Here is an 18,774-nt window from a genome sequence, read left to right on the forward strand (position 1 = left end):
CCTGACTCGGCCACCACGGGGCAGCATGCGGGAGATGAATCCGCCTGACTCGGCCACCACGGGGCAGCATGCGGGAGATGAATCCGCCTGACTCGTAGGCTATCGCTAGTTTTCCCGGCCATCTCATCAGGCCGTCGGCAAGCCTTAGACGGGCAGGTAAAACAAGCCTCCCTGTGGAGACAACCCTTTTTTAAAAAAAATAGCTTCAGCTTTTCCTTTATTTTAATGAGTCACAGGTACATGTGCAGGTTTTTTCCATGTGTATACTGCCTAATGCTGAGGTTGGGGTGTGACTGATTCTGTCACCCAGATGGTGAGCATAGAAACCAACAGGCAGTTTCTCAGCCCTTCCCTGCCTTCTCCCTCCCCACGGCTGAGGTCCCCAGTGACCACTGTTCCCATCTTTGTGTCCACGTGTACCCAATGTTTTGCCCCTACTTATAAATAAGAAGAGAGAACATTTGGTTTCCTATTCCTGAGAACAAGACATTTAGATAAAAATCAGTTCTGCTCCTAACAAGCATTTTACCATATGGGTGCTCACCAAAAAGACTCCAGTGCTTACCTGGGAAACACAACCAACTGACTGCCTTGCTAAATGCAGCCTAAAATGCACTTGCTAAATGCAGACTAAACTGTCTTCCACTCCAGAGCAAGTAGAGATGGAACTGACCACCTCCTGGAGCCACAGGAAACATCCCACGGAGACGCAGCGTGGCCTAGGCCAAGCCTCCGCCTGTGGCGCCTCTGCTCTCGGAAGATGGTAAAATGGCACAGGAAATGCCTTCCCGCTTTCTAGACTGCAGTCAAGGGCAGATCCCAGGTCCACAGGCCGTGACATTCTTGGCAGGTCGAGCTGTTTCGCTGTTTCCTGTGGTTTGGCCTAGGCAGCCCCACACACTCCACTGACTTGGGCACAGCATCCGGTCCGATGAGGGCAGACACGCTTCCTGAGCACACAGAATCTGAGAACAGCCCAGCCCAAGCTACACATCAATGGGCCAGTCATTGTGTCCACAAGCAACACGGCAGCGTTCGTGGCTGCTGGGAGGAGACAAGACGACCGCATCATGGACTGCACCCCTCAGGCAAGTGGTCTCAGGCCTCCCATAGCTGTTCCTGAAGGGCACTTCCCACGGTGCCACCAGGCTGCCTTGCACCGAGCACCCTTCTTCTACAGTTACTGGCGCCTTGCACTCCACGGGCCACGGTGCAAGGCCCTTTCCTCCCCTTTCTGAAGACTCAAATAGACCGAGATTATGGAAACCCACTTTTAAACCTTTTAAAAGTTCAGGATTTTGTGCTCACCAATTCTTAAACAGGATATATCTTTTTGGTTAAGTTACATAAAAATATTTTGTCTCTCTTGTATACAACCTTTCCAGACAGTCGGTATGGATGAAGATGGGAAATTTTGTTCTCAAGTTTTGATTACTATATGGGACACACCGATAACAGAAAAACAAAACAAAACTGGCACCTGGGGAGGCTCAGGGAAAGGGGAAAAATAACAATGATCTTTATTTTTCAGACCTGCTCCTAAAAGCTTTCCCCTCCTAAAAAACCAAAACCAAGAACTCTTCACGCTGCCTTTCCATGCACCTGTGGCTGCTAGGCACACACCTCAGCTTCCTCACGGTGCTGATGAGCTGAGACGCCGGACTGCCTCTGCTCCTGAGCTCCTGTGCAGACTCCTCCAGAGACGTCCCACGCTCTGATAAGGTGTGGACTAACAAACATGTCACGGATCAACAAAACTCACTGCCCAGGCAGGGCCTCTGAAGCCAAGGTCTGAACCCAGTTATCCACCGGACAGGGACCCTATGACCGGAAGCCACCTTGGAGCCCTGTGAACCTAACACCTGAGGCATGCGCTGCCGCGGTGCCTAACTCTGTGAAGTCTTTGTTTCCAGGGGACCACGCATGCTCACTGGGACTGCACTTATGACACTGCCTCAGACTGGGAGACATTCAGGTCACGTTCCGCTTTCTGGCCAGAGCTCTGCTATGCCTGATCGATGCCGCAGGCCAGGTAAAGAAGAGTCACACAGATTATTCTGGCTCTCCAGTGGGCTGTACGGCGTCTTTCTTGGCATGGCGATGGCCGAGGTGACTGCTGAGACCATGTTCAGTCCTGCAGGCCCTACCGTCCTTCTTGGTGTGGCTTCATCACGGCCATGGTCTGCTGCTGCCTCAGACGACTGACCTGGTTATTGTCATGGCCCCTCAAAGTCTGACCTATTAGGGTCTATGATGAGGTAACCTGTTTCACACTTAGGTCCTAAAAAATCAAGGAGTAGAGTCAAGGAGTTCAGCTCCTGGTTAAAAACCTATAGTGCACATTCAGGTGCAAGCAGAGGCCATTACCCAGGCTTCACCTGGCAGGCCTCTGGGGAAAGCTGCCCTCCCCACGGATTTGGCGCACGGCCAGCACACTCTGGTCCTTAGGGGAAGCTGCGGTCAAGGGTGGGGATCTCACACATTTACCCTTCTTACCGAGGCACCTGCACGCCAGGCCAGGCCTCTGAGGCGTTTATGCAAGACCTCGCTGTCAGGGTGGGGAAGAACCCTGAAGACGCTTTTCCCCACTCTCTCAGTACCCGGTGCTTTTTTACTCCCAGCCCCACCCAATCCCCACCCCAGGGTCCAAAAAAACTGCTGGGGCCTTTTGTTCAGCACTCCCTCAGCTGAGGACAAAGAGACGATCCTGACATCTGCACCGATGCACCTGGCCCTTTGCCAGAGGCATTCCAACCAAAGCAACTCCACCCTGAGTGAGGGCGAGAAAAAGGAGGCTTCGATTTGCCCGGCTGCATTCCCAGGTGAGTTTTCCGAGCCTCCAGATATTTACGGTTAAAGGAACAGGTTAATCATGTTTACTAAACAGACCCATGCCCAGGAATGTCCTGATATCCCCATGTCCAGGGAGCAAAAGCATTCCTAGTTTACAGTAGTTAAGAAAATTAATCCTTTATCACAAACCCTTGTAACTGGGCACATCTCCCTGTGATTGTTGCTGTCCTACACATACACAAGCGTTGCACCTAGGGGGCGCGTTCCTCCTCCTCCTTTCGGAAATGCCCCGCTCTGCCTATGGAGTAGCCATTCTTTATTCCTTTACTGTCTTAATAAACTTTCTTTCACCTTACTATATGGACTCGCCCTGAATTCTCTCTTGCGTGATATCCGAGAGCCCTCTCTTGGGGTCTGGCTCGGGACGCTTTCCGGTAATGCCTTGACCAGTGTGCAGATGCTGCAAGTAAGGCCACTGAGTTAAAGGAGCCAGTTAGACCTGCAGGAGTGTTAGTGCCCACCACCCCAGTAACGACAGAACTGATATAAAAAAGAGGAACAACACTGGGCTGCAGGTCAGGGTCTAATTCATGACCCTTCAAGATTCAAGACGGGGGAAGCGGAACGAGGGAGTCAGCACTTTCCCGGCTCTGGGCTCTTGCTTCCACCATCCCAGTAAAGTGATTAAGATTCCACTGTGACTTTCACTTTGGCTATGTTAACTGACTCTTAACATCCAGAGGCTCGGCACCCTCTCTTACTTCAGCCCAGCTCCTGGCGTAGGACTAAACATCAAAAAAAGAAAGTATCAGGAAGAAAAGAAAGAAGGTAGGGAAAGGGTGAGGGGGAGAGGCTAGCTAGCTGGTAAGAATTCCTCCGAAAGGTGAGGAGACAGCAATGTTTCTTGAGTCAACGAAGTCTAGAAACAGAGCTGAATGCGGATCCTTGCATGCCATGCCTTTGCCAACTGAGGCAGCATTTCTACCCAAAACACATCAAAATTCCAGTGCAGAGAATATTTATGAGGCCATTTGAAGGTTTTATAATGATCAATTCTGCCAGATGAGTTTCTTTCCTAAAACTGGAATCCAGGTAGGATGTGCACTCAAGACCCCGCCTCAGTTCTCAAAGATTCTTTGGATTCATGCCTTTAGCTGACATTGAGGAGCTTCAAGAAATAGTCCTAGGAAGCACATTTATTACAAGGCTGCTATTTAGGATCTTACGAGTATGCCATCTATATAAATAATTATCAAAACATTTTCTTTACATGTAATTATCAGGAAATACTTGCTTCTCCAGAGTTAACTGGTCTGCTTTTTCCTTTTGACAGAGGAAACCATGTTAACCATTCCCACTTCCCTCTCTGTTATTGCTTCTGGGAATAACTGAGAAAAGCCTGCAGTTCAACTCTGTAACAAGGAAGGGCCCTGTTTCTTAGTTAACTGTTCCAACTTTAAGACTTTCGTGTGTGTGTGTGTGTGTATATATATATATTTTTTTTTGACAGAGTCTCACTCTGCTACCCTGGCTGTAGTACACTGATGTGATCTCAGCTCACTGCAACCTCCACCCCTGCGTACAAGTGATTGTCATGCCTCAGCCTCCCAAGTAGCTGGGATTAATGGTATGCGCCACCATGCCTAGCTACTTTTTGTACTTTTTTTTTTTTTTTTTTGAGACGGAGTTTCACTCTTGTTACCCAGGCTAGAGTGCAATGGCGCGATCTCGGCTCACCGCAACCTCCGCCTCCTGGGTTCAGGCAATTCTCCTGCCTCAGCCTCCTGAGTAGCTGGGATTACAGGCACGCACCACCATGCCCAGCTAATGTTTTGTATTTTTAGTAGAGACGGGGTTTCACCATGTTGACCAGGATGGTCTCGATCTCTTGACCTCGTGATCCACCCGCCTCGGCCTCCCAAAGTGCTGGGATTACAGGCGTGAGCCACCACGCCCAGCCTACTTTTTGTATTTTTAGTAGAAACGAGGTTTTGCCATGTTGGTCAGGCTGGTCTTTAACTCCTGGCCTTAACTGAGTAATCCGCTTGCCTCGGCCTCCTGGGCTGGGATTACAGGCGTGAGCCACTGTGCCCAGGTGAGACTTTTGCATGATTCTATAATCTACTTTGTGCTTCTTTTGACATCGTCTTTCCCAAGTTTACATTTTCTCTTATTTAAATGTATTTAGATCCTCTGTTTGTTGCAAAGATTTCTGTAAGCCTCATCACAGCCACGAAACAGAGGATAAACAAGTCAGTCACCTGTGACTGGATCATTTTCTGTTGCTCTTGGGAAATCTGCTGTTCTGTGACTTCTCTTAGTCCTCACACCCTCGAGTGGCCTCTGGTCAGTGGTCTGTAAACTGAGAATCCATCCTTGGTCTTGTCCTCTTCTTTCTTATCTCACATGAAGTATCTTGTTCCTGAGGGCTATTGCCTATGGATGCAGTGGACATTTTAGATGATCTAATTAATTTGGGAATGTAAATCTTGGTTTTCTCTTGCTAGGAGCTCAGATTGTTTAAAGCCTCCAACTAGATGTTGGGTAGACTCACATCAGGGCTAGCAGGTAAGAAACAGGGTGGGTCTCAATTGGGTCTGCCCAGCATCTAGGCCAGGTCTGCACCACACGCTGAACTGAACAGCCCTGGGTCCCAGCCAAAAATGCCAGATAGAAACCACTCACCTGGCTGGCTCAAGCAGACACCCCGAGGAGCACCACTACACCAAACTGCTCAGCACACACATTGTGAAGCTCTGGAGATGAAGGAGCGCTTATTCATTCCGCAGCAGTAATTCCTGGAGGCACCTAAATCAAATTATTTGTGTTAAGTGCAACAGAGTAAAATCGACTTATTTCTAGGCAGGAGGCTAAACAGAAAACAGCTTTTAGATGGAGATAGTGAATCAGGCTGGGGTTCTGGCTCTCTACCCCCAAATTAGCCCAGGAACAAAAGGAAAACGTAGATCAGAGAAACTAATTTAAGAGTAAAACAAGAAAAAGGAAATGAGACACCCGTGGGCAGACGCAAGCTGGGGTGAAGTTCCTGCGCTGGTTTGAGGCTGAGCAGGGCCTGGCTGCGGCCTATAGCAGATGGGAGCCAGAGAGGCAGCAAGCCTGAAGGCTGGGAACGTCTTATGCTGCCTCTTCCTCAGTTCAGACTGGGACAGATTCCACCTGCACTTTCCTTCAGAAATCAGCAGTAACAGCCCAGGCCATAGGTTTCCAAGGGGTACCTGAGGCAGAGCCCAATCCCTGGAGAAGTGAGGAATCATGGAGGTGGTAAGGGCTGCAGCCGTCTTTGGGAATTTTCTGACCTCCTACCTCCAGCATCCCAGGATGGGGAGCTGCGGGAGTGGCAACTCATGAACTGCCAGGAGGGGGCGGCACACAGCCGGAAGAGGGGCACGATTCCTAGGTCTCCCTCAGCCCTGAACGCCCCTCTGCGTCAACTCTTCAGAAGGTTCAGAGGCTAAAGCCTGGCCTTCAGCCCGTCCCTAATGCCCATTTCCAGACTGTGGGAGAACAGCTGACATTCGGAGGGGAATGAGAGCTCACAGGCCTGTAAGGGCAAATCTACATTTAAAAGGAGGAAAAAAAACCCTAATTTTCCCTCATGCAAAAATGAGAAACAGATTCATCCCCCTGCTTTTTTTTGAGACAGGGTCTTACTCTGTCACCCAGGCTGGAGTGCAGTGGCATGATCTTGGCTCACCGCAGCCTCGACCTTCCTGGGCTCAGGTGATTCTCCCACCTCAGCCTCCTGAGTAGCTGGGACTACAGGTGTGCGCCACCATACCCAGCTAATTTTTGCATTTTTTGTAGAGATGGGGTTTTGCCATGTTGCCCAGGCTGGCCTTGAACTCCTGGGCTCAAGTGATCCACTGGCCTTGGCCTCCCAAAGTTGGGACTACAGGTGTGAGCCACTGTGTCCGGCCTGGTTTAATTTTTATTCAATAATAAAATTGTTTTTCTTTATTTTCAGCTTCCATGGAGAGGTCTTCTGGGTTGCCAGATTTTGGGTTTATTTCCTCAAAAGTCCAAATAATCAGATAACTAAGTATAACCATTATTTTTCTCTTTTTTTTCCTGTTTCTTTAGCTGAAAAGACAACCATTACTTAAAAACTTTTTCAAAGACCATAAACTGCACAAAAGGTATCATCTCATCTTAGCAGAAGATGGAAAAGACTGACTGAGGTTTAAAATCAGCATCATAAACTCAAAAAGTACTACATCCTGGTGCACATGAATGCTTACACTTCAAATTTCTTCACTGCCCATGAGCCAGGCCACTTACAGTTTGCCACACACGGAATCAGAGCCAAAGACTTCAAGGACACACAGTTCCACAGGGATGTTCTTTCCTTCACAAGAATGAATCTGAAAGGAAATGTACCAAAAAAAGTTAACCTGCAGGCCAGGCGCAGTGGCTCACACCTATATTCCCAGCACTCTGAGAGGCCAAGGTGGGTGGATCACGAGGTCAGGCATTCGAGACCAGCCTGTTCAATATGGTGAAACCCCATCTCTACTAAAAATACGAAAATGGCTGCACGTGGTAGCTCACGCCTGTAATCCCAGCACTTTGGGAGGCCAAGGCAAGTGGATCCCTGAGGTCAGGAGTTCGAGACAGCCTGGCCAACGTGGCAAAACCCTATATCTACTAAAAAATACAAAAATTAGGTGGGCTTGGTTGTGGGTGCTTGTAATCCCAAGTACTCGGGAGGCTGAGGCAGGATAATCACTTGAACGCAGGAGGCACAGGTTGCAGTGAGCTGAGATTGCGCCATTGCACTGTAGCTTGGGAGACAGAGGAAGACTCTATCTAAAAAAAATAATAATAATACCACAAAAATTAGCTGGGTGTGGCAGCGTCCACCGGTAATTCCAACTACTCAGGAGGCCAAGGCAGGAAAATCACTTGAACCCAGAAGCGGAGGTTGCAGTGAGCCGAGATTGCGTCACTGCACTCCAGCCTGGACGACAAAGCGAGACTGTCTCAAAAAAAAAAAAGAAAAAGTTTCCTGTAAACTTGGGGACAAGAGGGACAGAAATTTTACCTATGTAAGAATCCTGCCAAGCAAAATTTGTCCAGCACTTGCCGTCTACAGCTGCGGAGCGAGGGCACGTGGCCCAGGAATGGCTGCTGGGCAGCTCCAAAGCTCCCAGGTCTGAAGCAGGTGACTCCTAAGCACACGCAAGGCCCCCACAACACACAAGGGGCTGACAGGCTAGCCAGGAAGACAACGTGCGGCATGAGGCCAGGTTTCCAGAAAGTGCGTAAATTGAATGAGAAGATCTATAGCAAGACCCCTTTTCTTGCCCTTGTCTTCATTGTCCCACACAAATAGAGTAAGCTATGAATGAAGTCTCCACTCCCCTGCCTCAAGTGAGGGAAGAAAGTTAGGACTGGGTTTCGGCAAACTGCCGGGTTTTGCCCCAGGGCAACTGAAGAAACAGAGCAGGGTCAGACCCCACCCCTGTGCATAGCCTCCCACTTACCCAGATGCAGGCCGAGGGCTGGAGAACAGCCAAGCACTGTCCCCAGGTGACCCTGTACTCAGGAACCCCACGGTGCACAGCCAGCAGCACCCACACCTGCAGGGAGCAGGACGTGGAGACCAGTGTAGCTCGTGCCTGGCATGGGATCCCATGTTCTTAACATCTCTTTGTCATTAAGAGGATCAAGGTAAGGCTCAAGCCAGGGAGACAAGTCACAATGTCGGCAAGGACAGTTAACCACAGTCACTCTGGAAAGGCTGGCTGAACTCTGGATTCTGACCCAAAACCATGGTGGATGGCAGAGGAAGGACACTGAGGCAGGAACAATTCCTAGAAACTGGAAAAGGAGAAGCATGGTGTGGGCTTTGCCCACTCGCAGAAAGTAGACATAGAGGCTAGAGGCTCTGAGCGGACTCTTCTAGTCCACAGCATGAAGGGTCTGCAGCTCGAGGCAGATTTCTCAAGAAAAAACATCCTGGAATAGCTCAAAGAGGAGCATCCAAAGAAGCAGCTCCTCCCGAGATGCCCGGAGCTCCTTCAGGCTTGTGGCAGAGTCTGGGGCTCCACAGTTTAGGAAGCCCAGACAGGAGCCCTGACTAAAAAGAGACCCTAAGGTTACTGGCATCCAAACCTGGGGTTCCTGAGATCATGGTCCACCTGCCCGGAAGCTTCTAATTAGCTCGGAACCTTTTTGAGTTAATGCACACGGGACCTGCTCTAGCTGCTTCTCTGGCAAAGGGAATGTGCCCGTCATCCTGATGTCCAAAAGCAGCCACCCTGGCCTCCCTGTTCAGCATCCTGAGTACTCATCCCCTCCGCTCTCACAATCACACTAAACCTCTCTCACCCCACATAGTCACAGACACACACACACACACAGATACATACATACACTTACAGATAGTTACACACGTACATACATGTACAAAACACGCACAGACATGTACACACACCGATACACTGATGCACATGTATATCACACATACACACACGTACATACTCAGACACACACTGATACATGCATCACACTCACAAACATGTACACACACTCATACGGATAAGTACATCACACACATACACACTGACGCATACGTACATCACATACACACACAGATGTACACACTGATGTACATGTATATCACATACACACAGATACACATAGATGCACACATACATCACACATACATGTACACAAACATGCAGATACACACATCACACATGCATACACTCAAACATACACTCATACACATGCACACATACATCACACTCTTGCATACATCACACACATATACTCATACATACACCCACCCACACACATACATCACACATACTTGCACACATACAGACAACACTCAAATATACATACTCATACACACACATACACATTCATACACACATCAAATTCAAACACATAGGTACATCACACATACACATTCCCACACATACATACACCTCACATTTTCACACACATACATACATCACATACATACATGTTCACACACATATCACTTACACACTTTACATGCATCACATACACAGTCTCATTTACATGCTACGAAAGCAGCATTTGTTGAATCCCTACACACCGGGCACTGTTCTGAGCACATGTGAAAGACAACTAAACAAGGTGTACAGGGTCTCTGCCCTCTAGGGAAACATGTAACCCAGTAAATAAATGATTTCTGCGCCAGGCGCGGTGGCTCACGACTGTGATCCCAGCACTTTGGGAGGCTGAGGTGGGCAGATCATGAGGTCAGGAGCTGAGACCAGCCTGGCTAACACAGTGAAACCCCGTCTCTACTAAAAATACAGAATATTATTAGCCAGGCATGGTGGCACGCACCTGTAATCCCAGCTTGAACCCAGGAGGCGGAGGTTGCAGTGAGCCGAGATCACACCACCGCGCTCTAGTCTGGGAGACAGAGTGAGACTCTGTCTCAAAACAAACAAACAAACAAATGATTTCTAACTGTGAACACTCAGAAGAAATTTTAACTGTGGGCAGGCACGGTGGCTCATGCCTGTAATCCCAGCACTTTGGGAGGCCGAGGCAGCAGGTGGATCACTTGAGATCAGGAGTTTGACACCAGCCTGGCCAACATGGTGAAACCCCATCTCCACTGATACAAAAAAATTAGCCAGGCATGGTGGTCGCTGCCTGTAATCCCAGCTACTCAGGAGGCTGAGGCAGGAGAATTGCTGGAAGCTGGGAGGTGGAGGTTGCAGTGAGCTGAGTTCGCGCCACTGCACTCTGGCCTGGGTAACAGAGTGAGACTCTGCCTGCAAAGCTCTTGGGTGGGAGAGTGGAGGCCATTGGGAGGATGGAACAGGGCCATGAGGTACAACAGCAAGGGGGAAATTCTAGAAGGGGAAGACTTTAAAGCCAACGGGGTCACTGAGAACTTTTGAAAAAAGAAATAATCATGTAAAAAGAGCAGTCACTGATCAGCGGCCACATGCTACAAGGAGCAGCCAAAGGGCAAAAAAGACTTTTCGCACGAGAGGCTTGCCTCAGCCAACCCACGAGCCACATGCATTCAGATCTGCTTCCAGACCCACCAACGCCGCCCTCACAGGCCCCTCCATTACCAAGTCCCAGAGAGGGCCTCACCCCCCACCCCCGCAGACACAAATGCCTGAACTCTGCTGCTACAAGCCCAGGTTAACCTCCAGCGTCCCAAGGCCCCTGGTCACTCGCTGACCACCAAAGAATTCTCCAGCTCCACATCCCAAGACCTCCCCAGGTCACTGAATTCAGCAGGTCTGCTTCAGACATCCAGACCACACAACCACTGAACCCATAAACTCCACCAGCACTGACCCCATGTGCCCCACCCATCACATGAACCACAGCGACTGACTTCACAGGCTACCCAGTCTCTCTCCCCAAGAGGCCACCCCTCCAGGGCCGGCAATGACACACACTGCAGGTTCCCCAGTGACCATACACAAAGCCCCCAGTCAGTAACTCTAGTGGCTTCACAATAGCCAGCCTCCAGAAACACGTGACCACTGACTGCACAGACTGGAACACTATTGGCTCCCAGACCGCCAATCACGATACCCAAAGGCCACTGACTTCTTTTTTTCTTTTTTTGAGTCTCACTCTGTCGCCAGGCTGGAGTGCAGTGGCACGATCTCGGCTCACTGCAAACTCCACTTTCTGGGTTCAAGCAATCCTCCTGCCTTAGCCTCCTGAGTAGCTGGGATTACAGCTGTGCATCACCACGCCCGGCTAATTTTTGTATTTTTACTAAAGATGGGGTTTCACCATGTTGGTCAGGCTGGTCTGGAACTCTTGACCTCGAGATCCACCTGCCTTGGGCTCCCAAAGTTCTGATATTACAGGCATGAGCCACCGCGCCTGGCTTTAGGGTTTTATTTTGAGGCAGTTTTGCTCTGTCACCAGGCTGGAGTGCAGCGGTGTGATCTTGGCTCACTGCAACCTCAGACTCACAGGTTCAAGCGATTCTCCTGCCTCAGCGTCCTGAGGAGCTGAGATTACAGACACGCACCTCCACGCCCAGCCAAGGCCGCTAAACTCTAACTCCACAATCCTGTACCACAAACGGCAAACCAACCATTAGGCCCGCCCAGGCTCCCCTCTCACGGACACCCACAGGCTCCGCACACTCTCGCCCTCACCCACCGCACCATCCATCAGGCGCCTGCAGGCATGCTTGGCATTCATCCCAAACATCAAATTCCCAAACCCTGCCAACGTTCCTCCTCACAGACCTCACTGTCTACCCCACCAGTCATTCGGGCATGTCTGGTACCCAGCCACTAACACAAGCAAGCTCCTTCTCACCTGGGTCCCACACCCTCAGGTAACAAAGCCAATGCACAGGGCGCCGCCCCCCATTCAACGCCGCGCTCCGGACCCTTTATCCCTAATCCTGCGCAGGCCCGCAAACGCTTACCCTGGCGTCGGCCACCCCACGCCCCACCTCAGACCCGTGGGCCCGGAGGGTCGTCCCTACAGGCCCAGCTGACTACTGCCCCCAGTGACTCCCACGGTTTTTAAACAGACGCCCAAATCCCGACCGAATCTCCATCACCACAGACTGAAACCCCAAACGCCGAGTCCCACAGGATCCCACAGAGCTGCAGCCACTCCTGCAGGGGAGGCGGAGAAGGGGAGAAGGGGCTTCTGTCCCAGGAAGAGCACCCCACTCTCCCTTCACTCGCGTCCACAGGGCAGAGCCCCGCGGAACCCTCAGCGTTCCCCCCGCGGCCGCCAACGCTCAGAGCTCTAATCGCTGCAGACGAATCCTCACGGCCTCGCTGGAGCCCCTCTCCCCTCGGGCCGAGGCCACTTCGCATCCCCTTGCCCCGCCCGGGCTGCACCCGAGTCTACAGCGACCCCCATAAGCCCCCACTGCACCGCCCAGCTGACCCCAACCCTCCCCTACACCCACACTCAGGGCCGGCCGCCGCCCGCCCCCCAGCCCCCAGCCCCGCGCGCCCGCGGGGCGCCCGCCCGAGGCCCGCCGTCCGCGCATGCGCCCAGGCCGCCCCGCAGGCCTTTCTCGCCCCGGCCGTCAGCCGGCTCCCGCGCGCTGGGGTCATCGCTGGGGTCTGCAGAGGGGTCACCGCGACCCCCGGCGCGGACACCAGGCCGCCCTCAGCCCCGCTGCCTCTTCGTCCCGCCCCCGCTGCACCGTCCCTTACCCTTCGGACGTCGCAGTGCCGAGGCGGATACGGTCCGACTGCGGAAGTGAACGCGCAGAACTACATTTCCCAGAGTCCTTCTCGCGCTGGAACTACACTTCCCGGGGGACCGCGGCGCACCCGCCGGGGCGCGGATTGAAGGTTTCCGGTTGGAAAAGCCCTCGGGCGGCTAACTGGCCAGGACTGAAGAAATCTAGGATGGAGCCCGCACTGCTGGCCCGACGTATCGATGAGGGAACGTAAAGGTGCCTCCAGGAGGAAACGGCTGCATCTTTTCCTGGCTTCTTTTTTTTTTTTTTTTTTTTTTGAGGCAGGGTCTCGCTCTGTCACCCAGCAGGGAGTGCGGTGGTGCGATCACCACGCATTGCAGCCTCAGACTGGTCTCCAGCTCCTGCGTTCAAGTGATCCTCCTGCCCCAGCATCCCCAAATGCCGGAATTACAGCCACGTCCTTCTTTTACATTTTTGATCGTAGCTTTAAGTAATATAGGTAAATTTTAGTACATCTAATCCAGCAGTATTGAACAACAGGAAGGAAAATAAACCAGATGAGGACGTTAGAGGGAAATAAAATGTATTTATGGATATATAAAGCAGGGGCTTGGTCCCAGCTACTGGAGGCTGAGGCAGGAGGATAGCCTCAGCCTGGGAGGTTGAAGCTGCAGTGAGCTTTGATGGCACCACTGCACTCCAACCTAGGCCACAGAGGGAGACACCTTCTCTTTAAAAAATTTGTTGGCCGGGCCGGTGGCTCACACTTGTAATTCCAGCTCTTTGGGAGGCCGAGACAGGCGGATCATCTGAGGTCAGGAGTTCATAGACCAGCCTGGTCAACATGGTGAAACCCTGTCTCTACTAAAAAATACAAAAATTAGCTGGGTGTGGGGTGGGCGCCTGTAATTCCAGCTACCCGGGAGCCTGAGGCAGGGAGAATTGCTTGATCCCAGAGGCGGAGGTTGCAGTGAGCCAAGATCATGCTACTGTACTCCAGCCGGGACGACAGAGCAAGATTTTGTCTCAAAAAAAAAATTTTTTTTTTTTTTTTTTTTTTTTNAATCCCACCTACTCGGGAGATTGAGGCAGGAGAATCACTTGAACCCAGGAGGCGGAGGTTGCAGTGAGCCGAGATCGCGCCATTGCACTCCAGCCGGGACGACAGAGCAAGATTTTGTCTCAAAAAAAAAATTTTTTTTTTTTTTTTTTTTTTTAACCAGGAACGGTGGCTCACACCTGTAATCCCACCTACTCGGGAGATTGAGGCAGGAGAATCACTTGAACCCAGGAGGCGGAGGTTGCAGTGAGCCGAGATCGCGCCATTGCACTCCAGCCTGGGCAACAGAGTGAGACTCTATCTCAAAAAATAAAATCTGTGTTTCCCAGGCAGCTATCCTGAAACTTTATACTTGAGCAAACTCTCTTCAAACTTGATTCTGACCCTTGTGATTACTTTAGGCCGACATTTTGGTGACCATGAAGGGACCCAAAGCAAGTCTTTAGTTATCCCTGACATTTTGCCAACAATAAGAGCCTTAGTGCTGTGGGAAGTAGAAAAGCTCCTTTTTATTTATTTATTTATTTATTTGAGACGGAGTTTCGCTCTTGTTACCCAGGCTGGAGTGCAATGGCGCGATCTCGGCTCACCGCAGCCTCCGCCTCCTGGATTCAGGCAATTCTCCTGCCTCAGCCTCCTGAGTAGCTGGGATTACAGGCACGTGCCACCATGCCCAGCTAATTTTTTGTATTTTTAGTAGAGGCGGGGTTTCACCATGTTGACCAGGATGGTCTCAATCTCTTGACCTCATAATCCACCCGCCTCGGCCTCCGAAAGTGCTGGGATTACAGGCGTGAGCCACCGCGCCCGGCCAAGTTCCTTTTTAAAGTTTCCTTTCTTGTTAAATAATAAGTGTGCTAGTAGCTCTTTGTTATTCTATGCAGCTGTTAGACATGCTCACAGGCACTTAGTACGTTCTGTGTCCTTGTACTTTAACCAGGATATCTGTGCTGGACGTGCTCACAGGCATGTCCCAGCTGTCTATTGCTTTTACCTGTTTAGAAAAGTTTTAAGTTGTTAGCCAATCGGGTTTTAGTTTAAATTGTGAGGCCTGGCTCCAGCCAATGGGGATTAGACACAGCAGTAAGGATGACCCCAAATGCGTACGGGATAAATGAGTCTGTTTTTCTTTGTTCATTGTACTCTTGTGGCAAGATGGCTGGTGAGGGTACCCTTCCTGCAGTCCAGGAAGTAAGTCCATTGCTGAAAGATCCTTTGTCTCAGTGCTGATTTTTCTTTATGGCACCAAGCATATTTCCAACAGGAAACATATGAACATTTATGTGCAAGAAGCTCAAAAGTCTCTCAGCAGGTAAGAAAATATCACCAAGACATATTATAATCAAACCATCAAAGATCAGACAGGCAAGGCATGGTGGCTCATGCCTGTATTCTCTACACTTTGGGAGGCTGAGGCAGAAGGATCACTTGAGCCCAGGAGTTGGAGGCCAGCCTGAGCAACACAGTGAGACCATGTCTCCACACAAAGCAATGAGCCAGTTGTGATGGCATGTGCCTGTAGTGCCAGCTAATTGGGAGGTTGAGATGATAGGATCACTTGAGCCCATGATGTTGAGGCTGCAGTGAGCCAGGATCTTGCCACTGCACTTTCATCTGGGTGACAGAGCAGTCCCTGCTTCCAAAAAAGAAAAAAAGAAAAAAAGTTAAAGGCAAAGAATGTCTTAAAAGTAGTAAGAGAAAAGGATAAGATAAAGTAGCAAGAGAAAATTACTAAGGATTATCAGTGGATTTCTCAGCAGAAACTTTATAGGCCAGGAGAGAGTGGGATGGTATTTTCCGAGTGCTGAAAGAAAACAACACTGCTAATCAAGAATACTTTACCTGTAAAGCTGTCCTTCAGAAATGAAAGAGAGAAAGATTTACCCAAACAAAAGCTGAGGGAGTACATCACCACTAGGCCTGCCTTACTAGAAATGCTAAAGTGTGTTCTTTAAGCTGAAGTGAAAAGTTAACATGAAAACATGAAAGTATAAAACTAGTAAAAGTATACAGTCATATTCAGAATACCCTAATGCTATAATGATGATGTGTAAATTGCTTATATTTCTAGTATAAAGATTAAAAGACAAAACTATTTTGTTTTTTTGAGAAAGTTTTGCTCTTACTGCCCAGGCTGGAGTGCAGTGGTGTGATCTCAGCTCACTGAAACCTCTGTCTCCTGGGTTCAAGCAATTCTGCCTTATCCTCCCAAGTAGCTGGGATTACAGGTGCCTGCCACCACGCCCAGCTAATTTTTTGTATTTTTAGTAGAAAAAGCGTTTCCCTCTGTTGGTCAGGCTGGTCTCAAACTCCTGACCACCTGAGTGGATCTGAGTGGATCTCAGGTGATCCACTCACCTGGGCCTTCCAAAGTGCTGGGATTACAGGTGTGAACCACCATCCCCGACCGACAAAACTACTAAAAATAACTATAGTTAAAACCATTTGTTAGTAGATACACAATGTAAAAAGATGTAAATTGTGGCTGGGCACAGTGTCTCACGCCTGTAGTCCCAGCACCGTGGGAGAACGAGACAGGCAGATCACCTGAGGTTAGGAGTTCGAGACCAGCCTGGACAACATGGTGAAATCCTGTCTCTACTAAAAGTACAAAAATTAGCCGGGCATGGTGGCAGGGCCTATAATCCCAGATACTCAGGAGGCTAAGAAGGGAGGGTCACTTGAACCCGGAAGGCAGGGGTTGCAGTGAGTCGAGATTGTGTCCTTGCACTCCAGCTTGGGCAACAAGAGTAAAACTCCGTTCTAAAAAAAAAAAAAAAAGTCAACTGAACACAAAAGAAGACAGCAATGCAGGAAATTAGAGATAAAAAAGATTATAAGCCACGTCAAAAACAAAGCAAAATGACAGAAATATCTTCCTCATTAGTAGTTAATTTAAATGTAAATGATTAAACTTTTCAAAAAGACTTACATTTGAAGATTGAATAAAAATACATAGTTCAACTATATGCTGTTATAAGAGACTCACTTTACATCCAAAATCACAAATAGTGAAAGTGAAAGGATTGAAAATGATATTCCATGTAAATATCCCAAAGAAAGCAGTGATGCTTGCATCAGACAAAATATCCTATAAACCAAAACAGGTTACAAGACAAAGAATAACATTGTAGATTAATATTCAATATAGGACCTTATACATCTAATAACTGATCATTAAAATATATAAAGCAAAAACTGACAGAATGAGAGCAATATTCTAGAATAATAATTGAAGACTCTGATTATGACTTATTTAAGATATTTGTATCACTGTTGACAAGTGAAATCAATCTTTTGTTTTTATTTTCTGTGATACCTTTTTAGGTTTACATATTATTGTTATAGTTGTTCCAGAAACTTGGAAGTTTTTTTTTTTGCTTTGTTTAGTTTTTTGAGATCAAGTCTCGCTCTGTGGCCAGGCTGGAGTGCAGTGGCACAATTGCAGCTCACTGCAACCTCCGCCTCCTGGGTTTAAGTAACTCTCCTGCCTCAGTCTCCCGAGTAGCGGGGATTACAGATGTGTGCCACCATGCCCAGCTAATTTTTGTATTTTTAGTAGAGACAGGGTTTCACCATGTTGGCCAGGATGGTCTCGATCTCCTGAACTTGTGATCCACCCGCCCTGGCCTCCGAAAGTACTGGGATTACAAGCATGAGCCACTGTGCCCAGCCGGAAGTTTTATTTTCCATTCTCTGGTATAATTTATGAGCATTGGGATTATCTGGTCTTTGAAGTTTGGCAGAATTTTCCTGTGAAACCATCTAAACCTGTTACTTTTTTGTGGGGTGGTTCTTGACAACTTTATTTGATGAAAAGTAGGCTGTCGAGTATTTTGAGGTAAATCTTGGGAAATTCAATTTTCCTAAGAAGTTAATCATTTCATCTAGGCTTTCAAAATGTTTTTGCCTAGAGTTGGGCAAAAAAGTCTTTTATGATTTAAAAAAAATCCATCTTCTGTTTCAATCGTTATTTCCTCTTTGTAATTTCTTTCTTTTTTAAAAATTGTACTTTAAGCTCTGGGGTACATGTGCTCATCCCGCAGGATTGTTACATAGGTACACATATGCCATGGTGGTTTGCTGTCTCCATCCCCCCGTCACCTACATCAGGCATTTATCCTGGTGTTATCCCTCTCCAACCCCCCACCCTCCTGCTGTCCCTCTCCTCCCCTGGTGCCCTACCTCCTAATCTACCCCAGTGTGAGATGTTCCCCTTCCTGTGCCCATGTGTTCTCACTATTCATGAGAGGAAACATGCGGTGTTTGGTTTTCTGTTCTTGTGTCAGTTTGCTGAGAATGATGGTTTTCAGATTCATCCACGTCCCTACAAAGGACACAAACTCGTCATTTTTTATGGCTGCATAGTATTCCATGGTGTATATGTGCCATATTTTATTTGTCCAGTCTATCATTGATGGGCATTTGGGTTGGTTCCAGGTCTTTGCTATTGTAAACAGTGCCACAACAAACATACGTGTGCATATGTCTTTATAAGAGAACAATTTATAATCCTTTGGGAATATACCCAGTAATGGGGTTGCTGGGTCCAATGGAATTTCTATTTCTAGATCCTTGAGGAATCGCCACATTGTCTTCCATAATGACTGAACTAATTTACACTCCCACCAACAGGGTAAAAGCGTTCCTTTTTCTCCACATCTTCTCCAGCATCTGTTGTCTCCCAATTTTTTAATGATTGTCATTCTAACTGGTGTGAGATGGTATCTCAATATGGTTTTTTTTTTTTTTT

At 48.8% G+C, this 18,774-nt stretch overlaps 1 protein-coding gene across 4 annotated transcripts in view; it reads right to left on the reverse strand.

Moving 5' to 3' along the window:
* Positions 1–13,058, reverse strand: part of ZNF605 (zinc finger protein 605) — a 32,899-nt gene extending 19,841 nt beyond the window's left edge. Inside the window, exons 1-4 of one of the 4 annotated variants that reach the window (XM_037733161.1) lie at positions 12,972–13,058; positions 7,093–7,175; positions 5,479–5,591; positions 5,055–5,229 (exon numbers count right to left, since the gene is read on the reverse strand). In XM_037733161.1, the coding sequence (XP_037589089.1) occupies positions 5,055–5,069 (15 nt within the window). In that variant the 5' untranslated portion in view covers positions 5,070–5,229; positions 5,479–5,591; positions 7,093–7,175; positions 12,972–13,058. Of the gene's footprint in view, positions 1–5,054; positions 5,237–5,478; positions 5,602–7,092; positions 7,176–8,297; positions 9,240–12,971 lie in introns of those variants that run through there. The other 3 variants (XM_037733159.1, XM_037733160.1, XM_017513634.2) reach the window with 3 other exon arrangements.
* Between the last annotated feature and the right edge of the window lie 5,716 nt (positions 13,059–18,774).

Source organism: Cebus imitator, unplaced genomic scaffold, assembly GCF_001604975.1.
Source record: "Cebus imitator isolate Cc_AM_T3 unplaced genomic scaffold, Cebus_imitator-1.0 Scaffold497, whole genome shotgun sequence".
Taxonomy (NCBI): domain Eukaryota; kingdom Metazoa; phylum Chordata; class Mammalia; order Primates; family Cebidae; genus Cebus; species Cebus imitator.